The sequence below is a fragment of the Taeniopygia guttata genome, chromosome 1A (genome assembly GCF_048771995.1).
Source record: "Taeniopygia guttata chromosome 1A, bTaeGut7.mat, whole genome shotgun sequence".
Classification (NCBI taxonomy): Eukaryota; Metazoa; Chordata; class Aves; order Passeriformes; family Estrildidae; genus Taeniopygia; species Taeniopygia guttata.
The window spans coordinates 64410099-64435394 of NC_133025.1; the positions used below are offsets into that span (position 1 = coordinate 64410099).

At 41.7% G+C, this 25296-nt stretch overlaps 1 protein-coding gene across 2 annotated transcripts in view; it reads left to right on the forward strand.

Annotated features, from left to right (window-relative positions):
* Positions 1–25296, forward strand: part of ITPR2 (inositol 1,4,5-trisphosphate receptor type 2) — a 246663-nt gene that overhangs the window by 188733 nt on the left and 32634 nt on the right. For both annotated transcript variants that reach the window (XM_072923748.1, XM_030263492.4), the window contains 6 exons: positions 11423–11530; positions 13048–13240; positions 16230–16355; positions 19621–19796; positions 21087–21251; positions 23299–23494. In XM_072923748.1, the coding sequence (XP_072779849.1) occupies positions 11423–11530; positions 13048–13240; positions 16230–16355; positions 19621–19796; positions 21087–21251; positions 23299–23494 (964 nt within the window). The remainder of the gene's footprint in view (positions 1–11422; positions 11531–13047; positions 13241–16229; positions 16356–19620; positions 19797–21086; positions 21252–23298; positions 23495–25296) is intronic.

The following is a 25296-nucleotide window of genomic DNA, read 5'->3' on the forward strand; positions in this document are numbered from 1 at the left end:
GTACAAATAAATAGGATTACCTTTTGAGGGCAGAAGATGATGGACTCTATCCTGTAGGATAAACCTGTCCATCAGGATTAATAGGTGTGAGTTTGTGCAATGAGGATGCTCTCTTACTGCAGGACAGGTAAAATTTTTCAAGCTAAAGGATGTAATTTTTTGCAAGGCTGTGCTGAGCTTTGGAGATTTTTGGTGGGTTTTTTTTGTTCCTCTGTCCTTAACAGAAGCTCTTGCTGATAGCAGTGCCCAAACAAAGGGCTAATGGGAGCCAGTCCCAGGAACCAGGACTGTCAGGGGACTCGTAAGCTTGGCTGCCAGACCTGAAACTTTTCATGGAACTTTTATGCTCCACATGTTGTTTTGTAGTTATCATCCTGATGAGACAGGCTATGGCATCAAAATGACACCAGCTAATTAAATGTCAGGAGAATCAGAAGATGTTGCAAGGCTTTTACACTGAGATTGCCAAGATTGAAACAGAAGCCAGTGACGCACATCACCCTCCCTGTGGCTCATTAGGATGGGATATAACTCCATGTTCAGCCAGCTGCAGGATGGAGAGACAGTATGGAGGCTGCCACGAGGGCTTGACACTAATGAGCACCTGAAAGGTTAAATAAACCTCTGTGGCTGATATTAGGTCTCAGGTTATAACCTTGGCAACTTGTCCTTTGATGTTTTCTTTTTCTCCCCTTCTCCTTGGAAGCATTCACCTCAGAATCCTGTTCTGGCTTTGATAGGAATCTACATAGGAACCTCTGTTTTCCATCTAGTGTTGTGTTGACTTAGGCTGCTAAGAGCTGCTAGGATTCAAGCTAGAGCTTTCTACCATAGGTTGGCCACAAAAGCTTTCGCTTATCTTAATTTTTCTGGTTCTACTTCTCTAGAATAAGATGAAGTGTCTATTCTACATATGTGTGTGATTTATTACATGTAATGTTAATGAGGGATATATCCTGTTTGACTGTGGCAACTGTGCATTTCACTAGAGCACAGGTGGCCTTACTATTTCTGCTTTGTGGTTTCTTCTATCTTTAACTTCTGTAATCCTTGTGTTTTGTGGTTTACAAGATTTTTTTGTCATTGGGAAATATGTTGAATTGGTTTTGGTGCCCAAAAGTTACACCAGAAGAAATATTCTTTCTTTGTCTAATGTCTGCATTGTGAAATCTTCACATTAGTCTGTGTTTTTACTCTGGAAATTGGCTGTGGGACAATGAAATACTGTTCAAGACATTCTCTGCTCTCAGCTCTGTTTGCAGCCCTGTCCTAGCAATAACCACACTACCTTTTTATTGCTGTCTGAAGCAGCATGGGGTGGACAGAGGGACTTCAGTCCTCCTTTGGTTCTCTGTCACCCATGAGGCAGTTCATTCTCTTCCCCCTTGTAGAATGGGTTTTCATTTAGCTGTGTCCACAGCTGGTCTGCGTGGGAATGCCTCTACTCAAAGTAAGCAAGCAATACTGATTTATACTGATTTATACTGATTTATGCTGGTAGAGAACTTGCCCTGTTGCCCTCAAACCATACTCTTACCCTGGAGCTGCCTACATGCATTTGTCATGCTTTAAGAGTGATGATATAGGGGTCACAAGGAGGTTGGCTTGACTTTAAACCTTTAGATTGAAATTGCTTGGAGAAGCATTATGTAGAATTAAGCATAATTTTTCCTTGGAAACCGAGTAAACTCAATCCAGAAACTGTTGAGAGGCAATAAATGTGGGACCACACAGTGCCATCTTTCCAAAGCCACCCTTCAAAGCACACTGCACACTCAGCCAGCCCCGAGTGCTGTGTGCACATTTCACTGGCTCAGAAATGTATGTAATGTAGCTATTTTGTTCAAATTGCTGCAAACTCCCCTCATCAAGGAAGTTGATTTACACAAAGTGTTGAGTTCTTGCACTGGAGTCAGATCTGAAGCTTTCCCATTAGAGGTAACCTTCAAGTGAACCAAGGTGCACCTTTTTCTTCTAAGTACAGCTCAACTAAAACATTTTACCCTAAGCTGGAGTTTGGTTTGAGAAGAAGTGAGGTAACCTTTGAAATACCATGAAGTGAAATCTGGTCTCACTTAATAGTATCAGAGCAGTTCTAATAGGCTTCAGATATCTGCATTGTGAAATCCTACACCTTAATTAAAATTGGGGGGTGTGGGGGGGGCATCTTCTCTAACAAAGACATACTTTTTTATGTTCAGTAGTCATTGAAGTAATTACAGGTTAACAAAAATAAAGAGCATTAAACAGAATGTCAAAATATGTCTGTTCCTCACAGTTGCTCCGTTTTAACTCTCATCTCCTCTGATGTCACAATTTAATTAGGTATCTCAGTCACTATAGAGTATTCCAGACAAGATCTGAATTTGTAATCTACAAATCAGCAGAGCTCAGTTGCCATCCTCTCTGTATTTCATTCATTTAACACAGTGCAGGAAAGTGAAAATGAGGTTCACCTTGCATTTTCTCTGAGGCAGCTTTATGAGATACTGAATAAAAGTGTCCAGATGTGAAATTTAGTTTTAACAGCTGATTATGCTTTTCTACGCCAAAAGTGAGGTGATCAGTTACTTATGATCACCTTCAGACCTGCACATAGATAAGCATCTAATCAGCTTGGGGTTAAAGAAGCCTTTTCTCTGCCTTTTTGCATGGGCAAGGATTTTCAGGGTTTGTTTCACAAATGATGGTCTGTGGTAACCTTAAATGAACTTCATTTGGAAAATTTTTCCAGCTTTTTCTCTCTTTGGGTCTGCAGAACACCATTTAAGTTGGTTGGGTAAAACAGCATTTTTTGTGACTATCTGATAAGGAGACAGATGAAATTTTTGCTCCCACCAAGAACTCTTATTTCATAGGTGCTAGGTGAAAGTGTTCTCCTGAGGACAATAGCCATAATGCAGAGTTGGAATGAACAACTTACCATTTTACATTCTCTTCTTACTGGTCCTATGCTTCTAGTTTTACTTTTTAGGGATATTTTGTTCTGCTGATTGGAGGGGGAGGCAGAGATTCAACATCATGGCTGAAAATGTTGGAAAATCTCACCATTGTAATTGTTTGAAAGGAGTCATCTCTCAGTTCCTGTCCATCTCCACACTTGTACACTGCCCTGTTTTGTAGCCTACAATGCATGTACATCAAGCCCAGCAGATAGTAGGAAATCCATGCAGGTTTCAGCTTCAGCTGTTTGCTTGCTGCTTCAGTCTTGTATGTTTTTGACTCTGAAAGAACAAGTTATGCTATTTGGAATGTGGAGAAGGTGGGATGTGAACAGGACCGGCTATGAACAGGGTTTTTAATTTGACATCACAGATGTCAGAGTCTGAGCCATGATTCCAGGCTGCAGCTGAGGAGTTAAGCCCCTTCAGTGTGCCTCACTGAAGACAGGGAGATGGTTTATTGTCTTTGCAGGGGCTGTCTTCCAAGCCACACCTGCCTATGGCAGAGCTGGTGACAATGTCAGGTTGGGTTGGTGGACTGCATCCAGCTGAAGGGGTCACAGTGTGCCAAAGAAACCATGGCACTATCCTGAAAATGTCAGAGAGAAGACAAGTGTGGGTAGATGCTGAAGAAGAGGATGAGTCCATTCTGGAAGGATCAACCCACAAGGAACTTTGTGCTCATGGTGCCAGAGGAAGGGATGTTGAGTGCCAGTCAACATCTCCTGGTCTTATGGCTCACAGAAGGAAGTCTGTCCATTCTTAAGAACTTGAAACTGTGGTTCCCCTCACCACATTGCCCCCAAAGTAAGAGTCAGCAGCAATTCCTCCTTTTTTTTTTTTTTTTTTGTGCTAGCCTGCCTTTTCTAGAGAAGCCACATAGTAGACAGAAGAAGATAGCTTCTTGTATGGCAGAGAGTCCCATTCTGCAGAGAAGAGAAACATTAGAAAGTGAAGGGCTTGGGAGCAAAAGGATTTTAAGAGTTCCTGAAAAGGATGTGCCTTACACAGCTCTCTTATCTCAGGGGTATTTATGTATTTTGGATGTATATAAAGTGTTGGTGGCTTTTAGAGGTGACTGGTTCTCTCGCTGTGTGGATTTGGGATCCATATACCTGCTGATTTGGGCCTTTCCCAGGCAGTGTCTATACAGCATTGGTGCCAGTGGTTTTGTCTACCTTTTATGGAATAGCATGAGGCTAGGGTCTTCTCCTTCTGCTCTGAGGAAGACTAATTGCAGAAATTCTGCTCTCCTTTTCTTTCTTTTCCACTGAACTTTCTCATTACCTCCCTATAATTATGTCTGACTCCATCATCTGATTTCCTTCCATTCTGTATTTACAAATTTGCAATATTTGTAAAATTTTGCTTACAGTAATCACGAGCGGCAGTCTCTGAGTGCAGTTGTGTCCTCCTGTTGGCATATTCTGGACTGCATACTGCTGTCCACATCCTATGTCTACTGCTGTCCAGTATGGCCAGTGTACACCAAAATCCAAGTGTATGCATGGGTTGGTTTGACTCAAGCAGGCACAGCTGCCCATTACAGTTTACATGTAGCCTGTGGAGATGTTTCACATCCACCCATCTCAAATTAATTTTGCTTGGTTGCAGCACATTTTGACCTGAACTTCCCCACACATGTGTGCGCTTCATGTTTTTGGAACTCAGTTTTTCGTGCAAAAGAAATTAAAAAGGAGGCTAGTGGAAGTAAAGTTCATTGAAATATTAACTAGTCATTTTGTCTTCTGCTGGTTTTCATCAGGATAAAAAAGAACAGCAAAACCACAACAAAAATAGCAATGAAATTACTGTGGGGGGCTGCAAACATAATAGTGATAGAGTTCACTTAGCTGTGGTGGTTTCTTTTATGTGATAATATTGAGGTGTTTTATTTCTCCCCTGTGAGGTAGATCACTATTAGCCACAATTTGTAGCGTGCCCCATGTGGAGGCTGGGGAGGAGAGTTGGTGCCTCAGAGGTTACACGGGGCTGTGGAAGACCCAGCAACAGAATCCAAAGCGTCTGGACCACCCAGGGACCTGCTCATGTACCACAAGCCATCAGGGAAAGATTAACTCCAAACCCTTTTGGTTGCTCTGTACGGTATAATTGTCTAAATGAAATCAATGAATACTTGATTTGAGAGTCTCCCATTGCTCCATCCCTGCTGTTCCTAATGTTTGTTAACAGATTGCTTTGTGGCAGAGTGCAAAGGTGCCGCTCTATAAAACTGTAATGGCTTCTGGAAAGGAAGTTGCCCTGTGTATTGCAGAAAGCACCATTCAGCTTTGATTGGAACATGGGGAGCTGAGGAGTTGTTATTGCTTTTAGTACAGCTACTTGGAATAAAAATTTCTGCTCAGTTATGGTTAAGATGACATTTCCTTTTCCCCTGCTTTTTCCTCTCCTTGTTTACTGGTGGAGTTGGAATGTTCTCCTTTGCCCTGGCCAGGGAGCTGGCATGTGGTGAGGTCCGGGCACACCAGGGAAGAGGAGCTCCTTTTCTGTCTCCTGTGCTCCTCTGTCTGTCACCCATCCTGTTTGCTACTCCCTTGACTTTCTCTTGGCTGTTTTTTCTTAGTCCTTGGGGGTTTTCTTGTCAGCCCTCAGCCAGCTTTTTTATCCTTTCTTGCTCTCTAAGCAGAAAATGAAGTGTTTGGTGAGCTGACTGGGTTATCCCTGGTGAGGGGGTTTGGTGGTGCTAGATCTCACACTGCCTGGCTCTGGAAGCCAAGGGAACAGAAGAGGACAAAAGAGGAAGAGTTTAAGGCTGTAAATGAACCCCAGTTGGCCAAGCCTGGTGACACAGCAAGGTGAGACTCATCTGAGCATTATTTTACTGTTGCTGCAAGTTACATTTTGTCACAATTTCCCCTGGTGAAAGACCACTGGCCTTTGGGCTGGCAACCCACACTGCAGGTGTGTGGTTACTGACAAGGTAAGGGTGAAGATAATTTACAGCAGATCTCCCAGATGTCACACCTTGGGCATCAGGTGCAAACACTCTCACCACTTCCCCCAAGGACTGTAGTTCATTAACTTCCAGGCCTGTGGAGTGGCCTCCCTGCCCTGACAGGCTTGAAGGGGGCAGGCTGGCACCCCAGAGGGGGAGTAAGGCAGGGCAGAGAGGGCTCTGTGCAGTGTGACAGCTTACAGGCATGTAAGCTCCCAGCTCCCTCCCCAAAACAAGCCCCAGTCCCCAGCACGCTCGTGGCGCTGCCTGACCCAGTGCCCTTTCCCTGCCAGGAGTGCCCCATCCCATGCCAGCCTTACTGCTGCCTTGCAGCTGGGAGAAGAACTGAGAGAATTGGAACGAGGATAATTATTATTTCAAGAATTTAGTTTCTTTTTTTTTTTTTTTTTAGATGTTTGTAACACTTCTTGGTAGTAATACTCGAAATGTAAATTGTAACAAGGCACAGGAGCTATGTGTGCTCTTTGTGTCTTTATTTCTGCTTCTCAGCCAATTATGCAGTGCTTTTTATACTATTTCATCAACCTTTCCTAGGAAATCAGTTTAACGTGTTTGACACTTAGCCTGTGAGCTGACTCTTCCTTAAAAAGCCTGATTGCTTACAGGACACTAAACCTCACTCCTTTAGATCCCTTTATACCATCCTAGTCATAAAAAGTCACCTTTACCCTCCCCTCCTACCCCATGTTAGGCAGTTTTAACATGCTGGGGAGTAAAATCTCTCCGAATTTGGGGGTCTCCAACCTAGTGTCTCTAGCTTGTATTTCTTGTACTTTTTTTCTTGTATTTCTTGTCCTTTTGGGTGCTTCAGCAAAGCCTGGTGTAATCAGCAGGAATTTTGACAAACATCTCAGCTGTGTACTGGGTAAGACCTCATGCCTTTGATGAGAACTTGAGAGACCTCTGCAGTTTACAAGTTATAACAAGGGACTGACACATCCTTATTAAAATATGGAGGGGCTCTGTGTTTTACAGAAATATTGAAAAGTGGAGAAAAACTCTCTTATCAAGCAATTTTTCCACATGCACACATATATTCACACACTGGTATTTTGGCAAACCACTCTACTATTCCACGTCAGTGAGTTAATGACAGGCTGCTGAAATGAGTGTTCACAGCTTTAAATCAGTCTTTCCTTTAGGAGCATTTAAATAACTTCATTTTTGTTCAAGGTAATCTTGACTATAAAACTACAGGCCTGCAGGAAACCCATCTATTAATTGCAAAAGCTGGGTCTGCTGTGGTTTTCCACACTGCTGATCATATATGGCATCCCAGATGAGTAGCAGATCTGATTTTATAGTCATGTTGTGCCAGAAGTTTAGACTGAGTGTTACTTGTAATTCTGTCATTTATCTCTACTGTTTCTTTATTAATGTCTTCAGCGTTCTTGGTGTGTCCTCAATCTTTCACATTTTGTACTGATGCTTTATAACAGTGTTTTCCAAATTTTTTAAGTAGAAATCTTTCAAGATGAACAGCAGTCCTTCCTTGGGAGCTGACTGAAAGCCAAATGATCTTTATTCATATAGCTATTGCCTTGCACATCCCCTCTTTGGAAATCACTGTTCCATTATGTGCTATTGCTTCCTTGTCCCTACACGCCTTGATGAGCAGTAAAATACAGTGTTGACATTTAAAATATTGTCAGTGGCATGTCTGATGTGTGAGTGAGTGAGTGAGTGAGTGAGTTTTCTCCACAATGGTGATTTTTCTGGGGCTCTTTGCAAATTCGGGCTCTAGTGATGGTTATTTTTTTCTATCAGTTACACTTGCAGTATATTTTTGAGGCGCATTTTTGAGCTGCATTTTGAGCTTTGCTTTGCAAACATAAATGGAACTGTTCTTCTCATTGTAGTTGCTCTCAGCTATGTCCATCCCTTGCCATGTCCTCCAGCTGCTCCAAAAGATTTGTGCAGCACACTGGATATAGCACTTTACTGCATCACAGCAGTTAAATATGAAAAAAATATCACTCAGAGCTTGCACGACCTTTACCCGCCATGCACAAGCTGTCACCTAGGGTGTATTATAAACTTGGATAAGCTCTCTGTATTTTAGGTTCACAGTTTGTCACTGCATTGTTATTTTCATTGCTGTGTCTTTGATCTCACAAAAAGCTCTGCCCTGGTCAAGGCATCTGTTGACACAGTACCCCTGGCCCATGTGGGCCTCTGAGCTCGTAAAGGGGCGAAAGAAGGATCGTGAGAGCAGAGCTTAGAAAACACCATGGTTGCCAAATAACAGCATTCCTAAAGATGTTCTATGTCATACTGTGGGCCTCTGCTTTGGATCTGAACTCTCTCAGATTGCTGTCCACAATGTTCTTTCATCAGTGTGGCTGTGGCAATACAGAAATATTAGCAGTAGTTATTGTTGTGTCGCTGTAGAGGAATCCATCCTGTGTAGAAACTGAGATATGAGCAGAAAATTGATAGGCCCTTTACCCTGAGCTTACTGTCTGAATGTCTAGACTACATAGAAGGTAAGTGGATATTGAGAGATTTGGAAGCTGAGAGAAATGGAGTTGTGAGTGAAGAAGACTCAGCTTCACCAGCTGAAGATTGCCTTTAGGTAGGTCCCCCATCTGAAATGTTCTGCAGCTGCTCCAGCTTGGTCAGAAATCCCTCGTTGTTTCTGGTGTGCCTTTCTGGCAGCTGAGGGGCTGGAACAGGAAATTCTGGCTTGTTCTTCAAGACACTTTGTCCAGTGGCTGCACTGGAATGCCCCAGCCATGCAGTGCTAGGCTCTGTTCACACATCAGCACGGGACAGTCACAGCCTGAAAGCACAGCCTCAGAAAGCACAGTGCAGATCACAAATACACACTGTTTCAAACAGCGTGGCTGCTGTTCATGTGAAACCTGATAGCAAAATATGCTCAATCTCAAATCCCCAGCAGGCTCTGAACACCCTGTTCTAGCCAGTCCCATTAGAGCATGAGAGGCTGACATTGTTTTCCCTTCTACTCCACGTGATAAGGGAATTTCTGTTACTAGTACTTATCAAGAGAGACTTCTACAGTAAAAGTTATGGACAGTTCAAAGCATATCAGGAAGCAATATCTAGAGTTTTTATATGGCTTACAAATCGCATTTCTAATTCTGCATGCAAGTTCAAATAGAAACACAGAAAGTTTTTTGTGGTACTAATGGAAAATTCTGAACCTATAGTAGGTCCCTTACTCCAAACTGGCATAGTTTTAATAAGAACTATCCATATGTCCTTGACTTGTGATTTGTTAGAAAACTGAAAATCTTAATAGTTCACATTGGAGAAATAAAGGTCAAGATACAGGCAAAGTTCCTCTGTATTACAGAAGATAATAAAAGGGTAATATATTTGCTCCTGGTTATGCTAATTCATCACTCCAAGCACGGTGTGATTGCATTCTGTCTAGTCAGTGCTCTTCTTCATATCTTAAAGAAGAGATATAGCCAAAGTAAAGGGCACTTGGAGATAGACAGGGAAAATAATTGAGTCACAGAGAGTCTTCTGTTTGAGGAGGGATGGGAAGGCTAGGGATTGTTTTAATTTAAAGAAGAGACAAATAAAAGAGAACGTGACAGTAGTGTACAGAATGATGAATGATACAGAGAAGGTGAACTGGGCACTCTTGCTTGCCCTTTCCTAAGTACAGAAGCAGAGGGACGGCCAATAAAGCAGAAAGGCAAAAGTAGTAACACTGCTGAAAGGGCATTTTTAAACAGTATCTGTGTTGTTTCCAATGGCTCATCTTCTTTCTCTGTGATTCTAGAGCATGGCTCGAGGGGCATGCAAGGACCTCTAGGAGATTGGTGGTTATGCTGCAAAAGCTGCTGGTTGGACCAGATTATTTGGTTTGTGTGAAGGGGAAGAACTTGTCAGATATTCTCAGAGAACCTTTTTAGTCTCAAAAATAAGTGGAAGTTTAGGTAAAGACATTGATGTGTGTGATTATACTATCCATGCATTTGCTAGGTGGAGTAAAAAAGTAACTATTCAGGACAGAAATCTACTGCTGATAGAAGGAATATTCCTCTGCAGTTAACCCCCATGTCATTTCTTTGCTGGTCTCCCTGAATATCTGCTCATGACACTTTTATAAAATGCTGATGTTGTGCCACATTGGCTCAGGCTGTGCTGTCAGGAACAAACAGATTTCTGTCCCCAAGAATGTTGCTGGAAGCACATTTATTCTTCCTGAATATCCCCTTCTGATATTCTCTTACTTTTGGATGCTCCATTTTTTATTCATTTTTATATAATAAGTTTGTATTGAGATCCAGAAGAAAATTTATTTTGATCAGTAGATTATAGGGAACTTCAATAAATGGACTAAATTTTATATGTATCTCTCCCCTGCCTTTTTGTTAAAAAAAAAGGGAGATAATGAGACATGCAAATTTCAGATGAGAGAGCTCACGTGCTGGTTAGATTATTACAGTATCTGTTTGAATCCACTGTTAGTTTTAGACTTAATCCCTGTCAGTCTTTTTGTAGCTGTGCAATTATTTTATAATTCCTCACCAGGCTGTGCTATTTCATGTAGCACAATCCCAGCCCACCTGTGGTGATCATCACTTCAAAGCCCTGGTTCCTGTGGTCATTTTGAGTGTGTGCCTGCCTCATTTCTAATGGTCTGTTGTGGTAATGTCACCTGTGATGATTCAGCCCTGGATCACATCTGCAAGGTGGCTTTTCCTCTCTTTCCTGCTGCAGTTTTCCCCATCTTAAAACAGGTGAAACGCCTCAGTTATTCTGGATGGAAACTACTTGCTATGATGTAGGGAAAATTGAATTTTTAGTAATTTCCTTATGCCTTATAATTAGGTCTTTGTTTCTCACTCATCTACAGGACATTGTGAATACATTTGCCAACACCTTTCTTTTTAAACTTTTACAGCAATGGGGCATTTAAAATATCTACTACTCAACGTATAACAGGTGTATTTTATCAATCATGTGAAGTGTATGATTTTTAGAAGTTTATAGAAGATGCATATTAGCGTGTATGTGTGTATGTATCTATTTGCTGTGTATATAAACTGTGCAGTTAAGGATGTATTTACCTGGCACTACAGTCCAGGTCCCTCAGAAATAGTTACAGCCCTGGAATACCAACCTACAACCTAGTTTAGGCATTTGAAGTCACTGAGAAAAATTAATCATAAATGTAATTTAGTATTCAGAGGTATGCAAATTTATGTCTAAACTCAAGTGAAAAGAAGCATTCAGTCTAATTTTTTGGCATTTGTCAAAAGCCCTCCAAAACCCATCCAGGCTGCAGACTAAGCTGCCTTTCATAAATCTCAACTGAAGACTTTCTGCTGACTTCTTAAGACTAAATTATTTCTATTGTTCTCGAGTAATTATATTTTTATTGTTATCTGTGGAAAGAGCCCCACTGGGTTGAGCATGTAAGTATATGGGAATGGGGGGAAGATTTGTGTTAGTTAAGTGGAGATGATACAGCTGAAAACATAGCAGCAGGACATAAATCAGATTTTTCTTCTTCTTCTAGTTGGCTTGTCACAATAAAACATTGCAACAGATGCTGAAGCCAGGGTCAGATCCAGATGAAGGAGATGAAGCCTTGCGGTTTTACGCCAAACATACGGCACAGATAGAGGTAAAGAATTGCTCTCCAGAAGATGGACAAGTCTACATCTTGCACGTTGTGTAGCTCCTCTTTTTAAGCTTCCAGATGGTGTGGGTTATTTTAGAGGAGAAGGTTGAATAATATGCTTTTGGCTGTGGAAGATAAAGGAATGCACCTATATTAGACATGGCTCCAAACCGTCCTTTCACAGTGGCTTTCCTGTGTGTTACCAAGCATGTTTTGTTAGGGAAATAATGACTGTGGATAGGAGCTGTGTCATGAAGTCAAGAATCATCTTGTATGGTACATCACTCAAATAAATAATCATGAATTTCAAAGCCACTGATTCTGGATATCAAATTAAAACTCTGCCTGGACTACAAAGAAGTTTTGAAGTGGTGTAAACATTTAATATGGCTTTGTTTAAAATACCAAGGCTTGGTCTGGTTCAGCAGTTCTATTCTCTATTTTAAACTTTACACCTGCCACGGGTCAGACTTAGATAGAGGTCTACAGACAGAGATATCCCATCACAGGATGAGTGGAAGATCTGTGGCCTTGGTTGTCCAGGGGGCAGCTCAGTGCTTCTCTTAATGCATTTTAATTCTTTGGCTGCTGCTGAGATCTCTCTTAGCAATTATCAGCCAGTTTATCTGGGTAGCTTGTAAATTTAGGCATTAAACAAGCACTGTGGTCAACTTTTATGTGACCAATAGCTTCTTCTGGAAAAGGGAAACTCAACCCAGCATTGCTGCTATACAAAATAGATAACTGCTTGTCTTTGAAAGCAGTCCTAGACGTGTTTGGTGTGTCAGATATTGTCTCCCCTATATTAATGTATCTCATTTGTTTGATTTGAAATTCAAATAGTGGTTTTTTGGGTTTTTTTTTTCCACCAGTGGCTGCACAGAGGCATGGTTGTAGGAGTCTACCCATTTCTTTTTTTTAGTAATGCAGAGTCAACGATCAGAATGGGGAAGCAATTTTGATGGCAGTGTGGTGAGATGAAATAAAATCTAGCTCACTTACCGATAGCTTGGTAGGTGCTGAAATGCAAACAATTCAAAACCTTGGGTTTTGTCAAGTAAAAAGATAAAGACTGACAAGATATGGGTACTGCCTGAGTAATAAGGTGATATCTTTGCATGTTCACCTTTACAATTTATCCCATCACAGAAGCAGATTCAAGATGAAAAAAGCATTTTGTAATCAGAGCAGAAAGCCCCTGAACTTCTCCACTTTTTACTGGGTCAGATTTGTTTCAATTTGCTGACAAATTGAAGCATTCTGAATTACAACATTTTTTATATTTGGCAAAGTTTGAACCTAGGTTTTTCTTCAGACTTACATTTGTCACCTTATTCAGGCAGGCTTTTGAGAATAAAACCAGCTTTACTCAGTTTTGGGATTGATTGGTCCAACTTTATTGTAATGTTCAAATAATTAATGCATTCATTTGTAAATAAAAGGGGAGCTGTGAACAAGAAAAGATATGACAAAATGATTGGATAGTCACTGACTGGCAAAAATGTGCATTTTATTTATAGATTGTTCGCCATGATAGAACAATGGAAAAGATTGTCTTTCCTGTCCCCAATATTTGTGAATTCCTCACTCGGGAATCCAAAAGTCGGGTGTTCAACACAACAGAGAGAGATGAACAAGGGAGCAAAGTCAATGACTTTTTCCAGCAGACTGAGGATCTGTACAACGAGATGAAATGGCAAAAGAAAATTAGAAGTAAGTATTGTAATTTGAAAAAAAATTAGCTTCATTATGCTAAAACCTTGCTTTTAAACCTTCAAATACTTTCATTTTAATGATACACTTTTCTCTGTTCACTCTGACACTAGAACAGGCAAAACTGTTCTGGGCTTGAGAGTGTAGGTCTGCTGAGACACTTGCATGCCACCATAAAAGAAGTGTAATATGGAGCAGTTCTTAATGTGTTCAAGATGATGTTTTGGACTCCAAAAGTTGAATTGAGGGATGGAAGAACTGGGTGTAGTCCTACTGAACTTGATAGTGTTGCACCTAATTAAACCAAGGCCCCTAATATTTAACAAAAACATGTGTAGCTGCATATTTGAGGTTTGCAAATTCCTGAAGGACCATCAAAAGACTTGTAAATGTCAGTCACTTAAAAACATCTCTCACCAGAACCTCAGCTGCTTTAAATCTGTCCAGCTCCCATGGAGCCAGACCCCCTCTACCAATCCACATCAGCCTGGCGTGACTGGGCTGCAGGGTGTCCCAGTTGGCCCATACTGGTGCATGTCCTGAGGTACTGGGGAGGCACATGTGTGGCCTTGAGCTGCTTGGTCAAGATCATGGGGGAGAGGTCAAAGCAGGGCCACCAAGAGGAGGGGCAGGGAAGCCCCACCAGGTGCCCTGAATGTCTTCAGCTCTGGCCCTTGGTGGGAATGGGACTATTGCCAATGTGCCTGGATCAAGAGGCTCCTGGCAGCTCAGCCACTGTCAACTCAGCCCTTGGCTTTTGGAGCAGAAAGTTGTATTTTATATTTCGTAGAATCACAGAATGTTTTGGGTTGGGAGGGACCTTAAAGTTTACAGAGTTCCACCTCTCCTGCCATGGGCAGGGACACCTTCCATTATGCCAGGTTGATCCAAGCCCCAACCAGCCTGGCTTTGGACACTTCTAGGGATGGAGCAGCCACAGCTTCTTCGGGCAGCCTGTGCCAGGGCCTCAGCACCCTGACAAGGAACAATTTCTTCCTAATACCCAGTCTAAATCTACCCTTAGTTTGAAGCCATTCTCCCTTGTCCTGTCACTCCAGGCCCTTGTAAAGAGTCTCTCTTCATCTTTCCTGTGGGCTCCCTTCAGGCATTGGAATGCTGCATCTAGGTCACCCCAAAGTCTTCTCTTTTCCAGGCTGAACATACATAAATATGGCTTAAAGTGATCACTTCATCACTGCTAAAATGCAGATGCTCTCGGAGTGTCACACATCATCTGCTCACAGCAATTGATCAGGAAGGAAGGAAGGAATAGGGTCAGAGCAGCAGGATAGTCAGAACAATGTGGGAGCACCCTGAATGTGATGGAAACATGAATGTTACTGCAATTTCTTATATGTCAATTTTCAGGCTTTAATTTTCAGCAGCAGCAAGTCTTCAGCGAAAACTTCATCAACCCAAGTCTGCTTCTCTTGGTGGCACCCTAAAAACTTAGTAATGACAAAATGACCAGAATAGGAGTTGAAAAATACATGATTCCAGAATCTGCAGAATATTTGGGAATAAAGTCATTGTATTGTAGAAAAATTACTTCAGTAAAAAAATAATATCTGGGGGTTTTGCATTAGAAACACAAATAAAATAGCCAACCCAACAATTAGATAGACCAGACCTACCTAATGCTATAAACAAAGAAAATGGGTTTGTTTTTATTCAGAGTAGAAATTTCTCAATTCCTTTAATCAGTGTACTAGCCAGCAAGTCTCCTTGTTGGGTTTTTATTATTATTTGAAAGGATATTTCAGGTTGAAGCTGGGTTCATTCTTTAGCCAAGTGTCCATTAGCATGATGTCTGTGCTGCTTAAATTGGCAGATGTCATTTTTGCAGTTGCTTCAAATGCTTAAATCTCAGCAGTCAGCAGCACAAGGTTATCACAATGAAATTTGAATATTTACCTAATTGCTATTAAAGATTATTTGGCCTGAAGCCTGAGGCAGGATATGCAATTGAAGGAGTCTGCTTTTATAAAAACTTCTATGGGTGCTCTGCATACTTGCAGGAAGTTTTCAGTACTTTGAAATCTAGTCAATAGGGATGTATCGTGTGTGAAACCTCTCTGACCAGAGATGTATTTACACTGTTGCACATAGGATCTTGTTTCAAATGTTCATTTAAATGTATTTTAGTTCATTAATACATATTCAGTGCTTGCCTGAGTCTCACACTCTCTGATCTTGTTCCTGACCTTGCTGAACCATGTATATGACTCTGGACACAAATTCAACACTGTTTTGCACTGTTTCCCTTTTTAGTCTTTTCTAGCTAGTCTGTAGATTCTTTGGGATATGGACTCTTTCTGTGTGTTTGTACAACAGTTCACATATGGAGATCATGGCTTGTTTGAGTCCTTTTAAGTCGGAGTACAGAGCTGTTTGTCAGCAGGTGACCACGGGCTTCTGAGCATCACACAGGAAATAGTCAGCTTTTGTAGAAACAAAACCCAGGCAGACCTAATAGTGCCAGCTTCCCAGGCAGATCAAAATGTTTTTAGTTTGACAGAGGTGGGAAAAATACTGCAGTTCTGAAACCATGCCCATTCCATGGTTCTTTGCCTATGTCATCGGTGTACTTGGTCCAAATAGGTCATCTAGATGATACATTCTGGGTGTTCTGGCTGACTGACATTCAGAGTGCTAAAATCTATTTGTCTGCTTGATTTTTTGTCCCCATGCACAGAAGCTGCAGATTCAGATGCAGCTGAAAAGGCTCCCTTGCAAAATATCCAGGCCTAGCATCTTACCAGAGGCAAAACTCCAGTATATAATAAACAGTATTGTGATCTTTGGATTAAAAGCTCTGCTTGAAATTTTGTTTTATGGCAAACCTATGTTTAATATTTGTCTATTATAGTTAATTTTAAAGATCTGCATATTTTCTACATTAATCTCTATTTAATTCCCTTTGGGTCATTGGTGATTGAGTTTCTGCTTGCTTTCAGCTTATTGATTGCTGCTTTTCTCCCCTTTCTAGATAATCCAGCCCTGTTTTGGTTCTCCAGGCACATCTCTCTCTGGGGGAGCATTTCCTTCAACCTTGCTGTATTCATCAATTTAGCAGTTGCTCTGTTCTACCCTTTTGGAGACGATGGAGATGAAGGCAAGTAGAGTTTGGTCTTATTTTTAGTTTTAATTTTAGATGCTTTCATTTCTAAGGTAACAAATAAAGCTGCATTTTCAGGTGCAGTTGTATCTGGAAGCCATTTGGTGTCTCCTGAGTAGGTACCAGATGTTGTCTGAAATGTGGTGGTTGATTTGTGTGTCACGTGGCCCACACAGTGCAGAGCAGAATGGACAGGGCATAAGCTGGAGATGATCTAGATGATCTCAGCTAATTTTTTTTTATATTGCCATATTGCAGTGTGCTACTGCACACATTTAGCTGCAGCTTCTGAACTGAAGGAGGATTCCTGGCAGCAGAAAGACAGAGATTCCTTAAGGCTGACCAAATTGAATGACTTGCAGTCTTGAAAACATATGGAAGAGAATTATTTGAAAACTAGCTTGTTGGCTTTTGACTGTGTTGTTTATTGGGATAAAAGGGCATAACTTTTGCAGAGGAGAAATGCATTATATAAAAATACTCTTAAAACTTTTGATTCTGTCTCTGCTTCATCCCATGTCACAGGAAATATTTAATGGAGTTTTTTATTTGCTGTAAATGCAGCAGACTAGCAGGAGGCCTCTTTGAAGCTCAAACAAGCTTAATTGGGATAAAGGACACTAAATAGTTTGGAATACTGGTAATGGGAGCAGAGCCATTCACCTCTGGGCCTTTGATTGGTGGCCAGTCAGTAATGTGACTGAAAGGCACCTCTGTCTGATGGCATGTGAACTGGGCTGGTGGAAGCAGTCCAGCTTCTAGTAGATACATGTGCTTTTCACAAACATCACAGCTGGCACCAGCAAACATTCCTGCTGCCTGGCAGAACAGAAAGGCAGCAGATTAAAATATACTGGCATGGGGACCACGCTGCCCTTGCAGCCCACAGGGTGGTCTCTGCAGGTCACAGCTCAGGCAGCTCCACAGCCTCGTGGAGTGAGGCAGAGTTTGCAGGGCTGTGCCCTGGAGAAGGGAAGCATCTTGTGCTTTGTAAACTGGGGAGTCACTCAGAGCACATGAGAGCCCACAGAGGATGAGAGGAGAAATAAAGGGTTAAAAATAAACCTTTTAAGCTACTAAATTTTAGCTAATCTATACTCGTGGAAATCCTCTAGTCTGCAATCAGTAGGTATTAATACTTATTCTGAACTGCAGATTTGTATGGCATTAGTTTAAGTGGCCCAAATAATCCAGTGACAGTGCATTTCAGGATTCCAGCTCCTGGTGTTTGTAAAGCCAAAGCGACTCCTGAGCAGTAAGGAAGAGGAGTGGCCAAATCGAATCAGCAGGTCAGGATGGAGCCTCCTAACTTCCAGCCTCCCTCTCCATGAAAGCCTGATCCAACAGCTGAAGTTTGTCTCCCATTTTTCCCCTTCACCCTGTGTAAATCCACCTCTGTTCACCTGTCTGAGGTATCTGGGCTGATCTAATCATCCCGAAATGCTGCTTTTTAGTAGGTACTTGCAGTTCTTATGTAATATGATACAGGCAAAACTGCTCCAGCTGGAGGCAGTTCCTGAAGGGAGCCTGAAAGAAAGAAAGGAGACAAGAGCATGTACTGAAAGGACAGGGGGGAATGGCTTCAAGCTGACAGAGAGTAGGTTTTGTTTAGATATTAGAAAAAAACTCTTCCCTGTGAAAGTAGTGAGCCCCTGGCACAGGTTGCCAAGAGCAGCTGTGGCTGCCCCTGGATTTCTGGAAGTGTGCAAAGCCAGGTTGGATGGGGCTCTGAGCAACCAGGGATAGTGGAAGGTGTCCCTGCCCATGGCAGGGAGAATGGAAATTGATGATCTTTAAGGTCCCTTTTAACCCAAACCATGATTCTGTGAAGACCCCTTGACTCCAGGGTGCCTGTCTGCACATGGTACTGGTGTGGGTCCTGCAGTGTGAAATTGCTGGGCCTGCAGTAGGGAAGAAGGAAAACTGGTCTGTGAAAGAACCACAGGGAACTTTGGCCTTACCTTTCAGATGGGCTTGAAAGTAATTTTTTTTTAGGATCCATTAAAAGTTTCCAAATCTTGTTGGCAAAGAAACTCTCTGACAGAGCTGACCTTGAAACTCCCACCAGGGACAGAAACACTCCTGAACTTTGGAAAAGTTCGGATGCCATCTGAATGTTGAAGCTAGGGCCTCGTCTCATTGTTTTCTAATCCCAGTGATGCTGCTCAGCTGTGTATCTGTTGCCAAAGAGATTCCTATTGTGAGCCCAGCTAAATTTTCTATTCCCTTCTCCCCCATCACTGACCTCTCGGTTCATCCCATAACAATAGAAGTCAGTGTACAAGTGTGACAGCGCCCTGAGATCTGAATGCGCTTTTGATATCACAGCAACATGGTGCATTTCCAGAGCTTTAAGCAGAGGGGAGAGGGAACGCAGGGGCATCGCTCAAAGCTCGGGGAGTGCCTGGAGCCAGCATCTCGCAGAGAGAGCAGCAGGGACTGGCTGTGCAGGTGGAGCGCAGCCGCTCAGCACTCCGGGCACCGTGGAGCCGCCCAGCTCTGCCCTGCCCTGCCCGGGGCCGCTCCCGGGTGGAGGCGAAGTCTCCCGCAGGATGATGGAGGCTCCATCACTCCAGAGGCGGAGGCTCCCGCAGGATGATGGAGGCTCTATCACTCCAGAGGCGGAGGCTCCCGCGGGATGATGGAGGCTCTATCACTCCAGAGGCGGAGGCTCCCGCGGGGTGATGGAGGCTCCATCACTCCAGAGGCGGAGGCTCCCGCGGGATGATGGAGGCTCCATCACTCCAGAGGTGGAGGCTCCCGCAGGATGATGGAGGCTCCATCACTCCAGAGGCGGAGGCTCCCTCGGCCCTCTGGGATGGAGCTGCTTATTCGGGAGCCGCAGCTGGAACTGTGGCACTGCAGTGCCCTGCCACTTGCTGTGCTGCCCCCAGGACCGGCTATTTCTGTAGCTGAGCAATCATGGAATCAGACCGGAGGGGCCCTAATGATCCCTGCAGAAGGGAGCTGATTAGTGGCTTGCTCCAGGAGAAGGGTAAACTGTTCCATCTCTGAGCACTCCCTAGATTTTAATGGAAATTTTATTAGCTGCTTGTATTATTACCTGTGCAAAAAGCAACAATACTCCGAGAATAATAGCTCCTGCTGCAATTAGGACAAGCCGTGGTCAGCAGTTGTGATGCATGAATCACGCTTTTGTTAGCTCTGCTGGCAAAGGAATTGATCTTTTGGATCTGTTTCTTGGTGAAAAATGGAGTCTCCAAAGATGCCTTTCTCAAATCTCCCTTTCTCCTCTGCACAGGCACACTCTCGCCGTTGTTTTCCGTGCTCCTCTGGATAGCAGTGGCGTTTTGCACAGCAATGCTGTTTTTCATCTCCAAGCCTGTTGGCATTCGACCCTTTTTGGTGTCTGTTATTCTCAGGTCTATATATACTATAGGGCTCGGTCCTACCTTGATACTCCTTGGTGCTGCTAATGTAAGTACTTCAAAAGGAACCAGAATTTCCCTTTCAGCAGAAGTAAAGATATTAAGGGTCTCCTATTAAAAAAACTCATTTGATTAGAACTGTGCAAAAATTTCTTTTTCTGATTCATTGGTTAAGCCAAAAAAATAAATAGTTTCCAGTCATTCTGAAACAGCAGTGTCAGCTAAGTGGGAAGCTAAGAAAAAAGTTGGTTTTGTTTTGTGCATATGCAAATATTTTAAAAAACAAAAACAATATGAAATTTAAAGAAATATTGCTGCATAAGGGCAATCAAATCTACAGTTTCTCACGTTAGAAGAATAATTTTCTCTACCAGTACTTTCAGCACTATTTACACAAATTTTTGAAATGTTTCTGAGACCTTAAATATATTTTTGGGAAGAAAAGTTTTCAAAATTAAAAATTCTCCCAGTCCCTTGCCAGATCTCTTAACTTAGACATGAATAAGTCTGCATGCTTACTGAGCTTGGTAAGATACACAGTCGTGCTCACAAGTCATCTATTTGAATTTCTGCCTGGCTGCTACAGCTCTAATTCACCCCAGCACAAAGTATTGGGCTGTTTGCCACCAGTTCTGTATGTGAGAATTTCACACACTGAAAAATATCCAGACATAAAGGTAAAGGCAAGTAACCAGCACTTGCCCATGTCAAATTTGTGAACAAAGGAATCGTGTTGAGTCCTCGTTCCTAGTCCTGGACTGCCAGAGAGATGAGGTGAGGCCCTTTCCTGTTCACTGCTGCACCGCTGCTCACGTGTAGGCAAAGCTCAGGAGCCATGGAGAAGGCTGTTGTTTAAATGCTATACTTCAAAAATGTTCTCAGTTCTGAGGGGTTTTTTTAAGGATTTTAAATTGAAGAACATGATCTGAAGGAAATAGATCTCACACACCCACACACGCACTTTCTGTTGTGTTACTATTGTTCTCTTGGTAGTAGCATGCCTAGCTGCTCTTACATAGTCTTGGGTCTAAACTCAAAATTGTTGGGAGTTCACTCCCCAGCTGGATTTTAATGCCTCGTGACATTAATCCTGCCCACCTATTCACTAATGTTATAGGAATAAATCACAGTGTGATGAGATACAGTGTTGGAGAGGTGCTGTACTTCCATTCACCCATGGGCTCATTCCCAGTGCGCTGTCAGAGCTGGATTTCCCTCACCTCACTCCAGCTATCTAAAGTTGTGTGTTTAGTCAAACCAACCTATCTAGACAGCAACCCAAACAAAAAATACCAGGATTTTTCTGAGGCATAAACCTAGCCTTTGTTACCCACCCCAGCTCTGTAACAAAATCGTGTTCCTGGTGAGCTTTGTTGGGAACCGTGGGACCTTCACCCGTGGCTATCGAGCGGTCATCATGGACATGGCTTTTCTCTACCACGTGGCTTATGTCCTGGTCTGCATGCTGGGCCTCTGCGTGCACGAGTTCTTCTACAGCTTCCTGGTAAGTACGTGCTGCTGTGGAGGGGAAAACTTTGCAAAAATAGAAAATACCGTTACCCGTGCAGCTGTCTTCAATTTCTTCCTGACAATCAAGCCAAATCATGTGTATTTTTAGCATGCCGTTGTGTTGCTGCCCCTTAGGAGCTGCTGTTTTTATTAGAACCTGTTTCTGTTAGGACTTACTTTATCTGTTTTAGAGCTGAAAGTTTGCTCCTTTATTCTCAGGCAATCATCACCCAGCCCACTCCTTTTTCCCAGCTTTCTTCATATTCTCTGTCCACTGTTCCTGTGTCTTGTGTCACTCCAAACATTTAGGGGGCAGTTGTCCAAGGGTGTGTGCATCACATCTGTACCAAAGGATCCCATTGCTCATCCCCAATATATTTTTAACAAATTGCTTAGGAAATGGGGATGGCATGCCTTTGGTGTGGCAGGAAGATTCATCACTTGAAATGTATCCCACTTCATTTTCTTTTGTTGCCATTACCCACATGGAATACCTTTTAATAACATGGTACAGGTGCAGTGAAAATGAATCACACAAAATTATGCTAAACTCCACTAACTGCTCCCTTCATGCTGTGTAGCAGTAAAGGTGTTTCACTGCTCTTGTTTGCTAATCCTTTTGCTCTATAGTGGAACATGTGAAACTTGTAGGGACACTGACTAAATTGTAGACATTACACTTCCTGTTGTATTTTTTCTCGTCTTCCTGAATAGTGTTGAACTTCCAGCATTTCAAAGATGTGTTAAGAACACTAAAATTTTCAGGGGTTCAGTGCTAACTCAGGTAGAGGTCTCCTGTTGAAGTCAGACTCTCCAGATGTTGACATTAAAGTCTGCTTCAAAGTTTGGGCAGATTTCAAAGATTGTGGCTGTGGCTGCCGGACCGTCTTCAAATGGATGTAACTCTCCTACTTTAAAAATGCACAGATTATTTGCTGTTCTTTCAATAAGTTAGATTGATCTATCTTAAAATACTTGCAAATTGTCAAGCAGCTTAAGAAACATTTTATGTACTTAATCTTTTTCCATGACTGCTATTGACCAATGTCCATGATTCATGGACATTATCCATGTACCCAGGTTGCTTCCAGGTGTTCACTTAGTAGTGGATGTAGTCTGAACTCTAATACTTGTTCAAAACTGTCTCCCCTCTTTCTTTATTATCAGTCCTTCCACAAAGCTGTCAATTCCAGATCTTATAAATTGTGGCTAACACCTTCTTCTGTGGAGCATTTTGATAAATCATAGTGGGTTGCTTTATATCTGTAATCTGAGTGTTTTGAAGTAGAAATACATACATTATAGATAAGGTCCAAAGCACTATAGAACATCAAGAAAATTGTAGGAGAAAAAAAAGTTACAGGTTCTTGTAAAGCTCCTGTCATGTTTAATTGCTGGTTTAGACTTTTGACATTTAAAGCAATATTATCTTAATATATAGTTTTCTTTAAAGTTAAATACCTGGAAACCATATACTGCAGAGTAGAGAATAATAGAAGTTTCTATTCTTATACAAACAGTGACATGAATTTAACTTTGTCCTAAGAAGAGGTGGCCCCAATCCTTGTCCATGTTACATTTACATGATGCCATGAGCTTAAAGGAAGTTTACAAATATGTAATTACTTACATATATGAGTGTATTTCTAAGTTGCAGCCTGTGCATGTTTGTCAGATGAGAGATAACATGAAAAATTCCTTTGTAGATCCATAGTATGAAGACACTGTTTAAATTTTAATCTAGCCTGATTTTAAACATGGGGAAACAACAGATCTTGATGGTAGGTGTTGTCCATCTCTGAATCAGGCTCAAATATATTTTGTGTATTTTGCTATAATTAATTTTAAAATTTAAAGTTCTGTGCTAGATTTCCTCCTTCATAAGCATGACCAGCTCCCACTGAGATCAATGTGAGTTTATGAAGCTGAGAATGTTGAACGTGGCTGGATGCATGTTTCAATAGTTCAGATTGTTTTCCTATGTAGCATCTATATATTGCCTCATTTGTATTCATTTTTCCTCCACTTTCTGCCTTCCTCAGCTGTTTGATCTGGTGTACAGGGAGGAGACATTGCTAAATGTGATAAAAAGTGTTACCCGGAATGGCCGTTCAATTATCCTCACTGCAGTGCTTGCTCTCATCCTGGTTTATCTCTTCTCCATCATTGGCTTCCTCTTCCTGAAGGATGACTTTATCATGGAGGTTGACAGGTTGAAAATCAGGACCCCTGCTGCAGGTATTGTTTTTTATATTAAAATTTGCTTCTGACATACCCCTTTTTCTGTCTGCCTAACTTAACTTTTCATCTAAGGACATCAAATTTCTTTATTTGTGCCTGCATGTGAGCAGAACTAATTCCATATACCTTAGAATTCAACTGAGTCTCTGTGTAAAATTTAATGTGTATAGGGTTGGTTTTGTCTGGGCTTCTTTCTTGAAATGCTAAAATCTAGCACATTTGATTTACTATGTTTGCTTTACAAACTTGTGGTAACATTAAAAAAATAATCTGTATTTCCTAAGTATTTTCCTAAGTGAAAAGCAGCTCCAAGTGGATTGTATTGGTTCTCATCCCACTTTAAAAGCAGCTCATAGTAATTTCTGTGTACTCTATGAAGCATGTGATCTTAACATGTTCATTAGATGTATCTATTTCATTGCATTTTAAGCTTCATCCAGCAGACATTTATTACAGAATTCACATTTCTACTGCTAGGAGCATCTTTTAAATTCAGTGTGTATTTCATGATCATTATCCTTAGTGTCTAATCCTGGCTTCAGTAAAGCCATTGGGAGGTTTGGAGCCAGTTTTAAAAAGGCCAGGATTTCAGCTTTCTGGAATGAGAGAGTTTAGCAAAGTGAATAGAGAGTTACAAATTTGTTTTGCTAGAAAAGAGCCAGGTCTGGTCTGTTGAGAGCTTTGTGTGTGCTGCCAACCAGCCTGCTGGGAGCATGGGCAGGGGAGTAACAACTGGCTGCAGAGAAATACTAAGAATGGCTGCTGATTAAATTCCTCGAGGCATGATTTTCCCAAATGCTGAACTCTTCAGACCTGTACACAAGCACAGATCTGGCGGAACCCAGCCGGGACTGTGTGCACTCAGTGTTTGCCAGTCTTTTCCTGAAGTTGTTTTTTCAGGATTTAAAGCTCACAAACAAGGCAAAGGTCATTCAAGACTCATGGGCCTGGTGTATTTCTGCAGCTGGTTCAAAATCATATGAGAAAAAAGGAACCTGACAGATTTCTTTAGCATACTGTGATTTTTTTTTAAATTTTTTTTTTCTGCCACTCATCATCCATTAGGGGCTAAATTGGCTTATATTTGACTTACCATTCATTTTTGGGACAGAACTTAGGGTGTGAAGTTTCACTTCAAAAGGTAGATGTGACCATCTTAATAAAACAGGCTACACACAGCTCTGGTCTGCACCAGGGCAGCAGCTCCTGTGTGTTTGTGTTGCTTCTGTTGAGTTCTTGGCAGATTTTTGTGGTGTGGGTCTGTTCTTGCTGGCTTCATACATTGCCATTTCTAATCAAAAACTCATCAAGAAAATATGCTGACTGCATGTTGATGGAACATTATGCTTCCCAGGACAAGTGCTTTAAATTTTTTCTTTATAAAGTAGCAGAAAGAGTAAGTCAGAGTGCATGTTTTCTGCATTACACATACTGTCTTAGGCTGTTATTTTGTTGTATAGTTTTGCCTTCATTTTTTTCTCCTTAAACCTTTTTGTATCTCTAATTTGAAATGCAGAAAATTGTTGAAGGTGCACAAGAGAAAATTGGTTTGATAAAATCAAGCTGATGTATACATTTACTACTTCGGGAATGTTAAATTAGTGTTTTACACAAACCCATACATATTTACAAATGAGTACCAAACTGTGTTATAATCCTTGAAAACCCTTAAATATTCTACATTCAGGATAACTGAATGTCAGTTTGGTGTCCTTCTTGTCAGCTTTTGTGAATAATTTATCTAATGGTTTTTAAAACTGACATTATTTTCATATCTGACAGTTGTTTCTTGCTTTGAA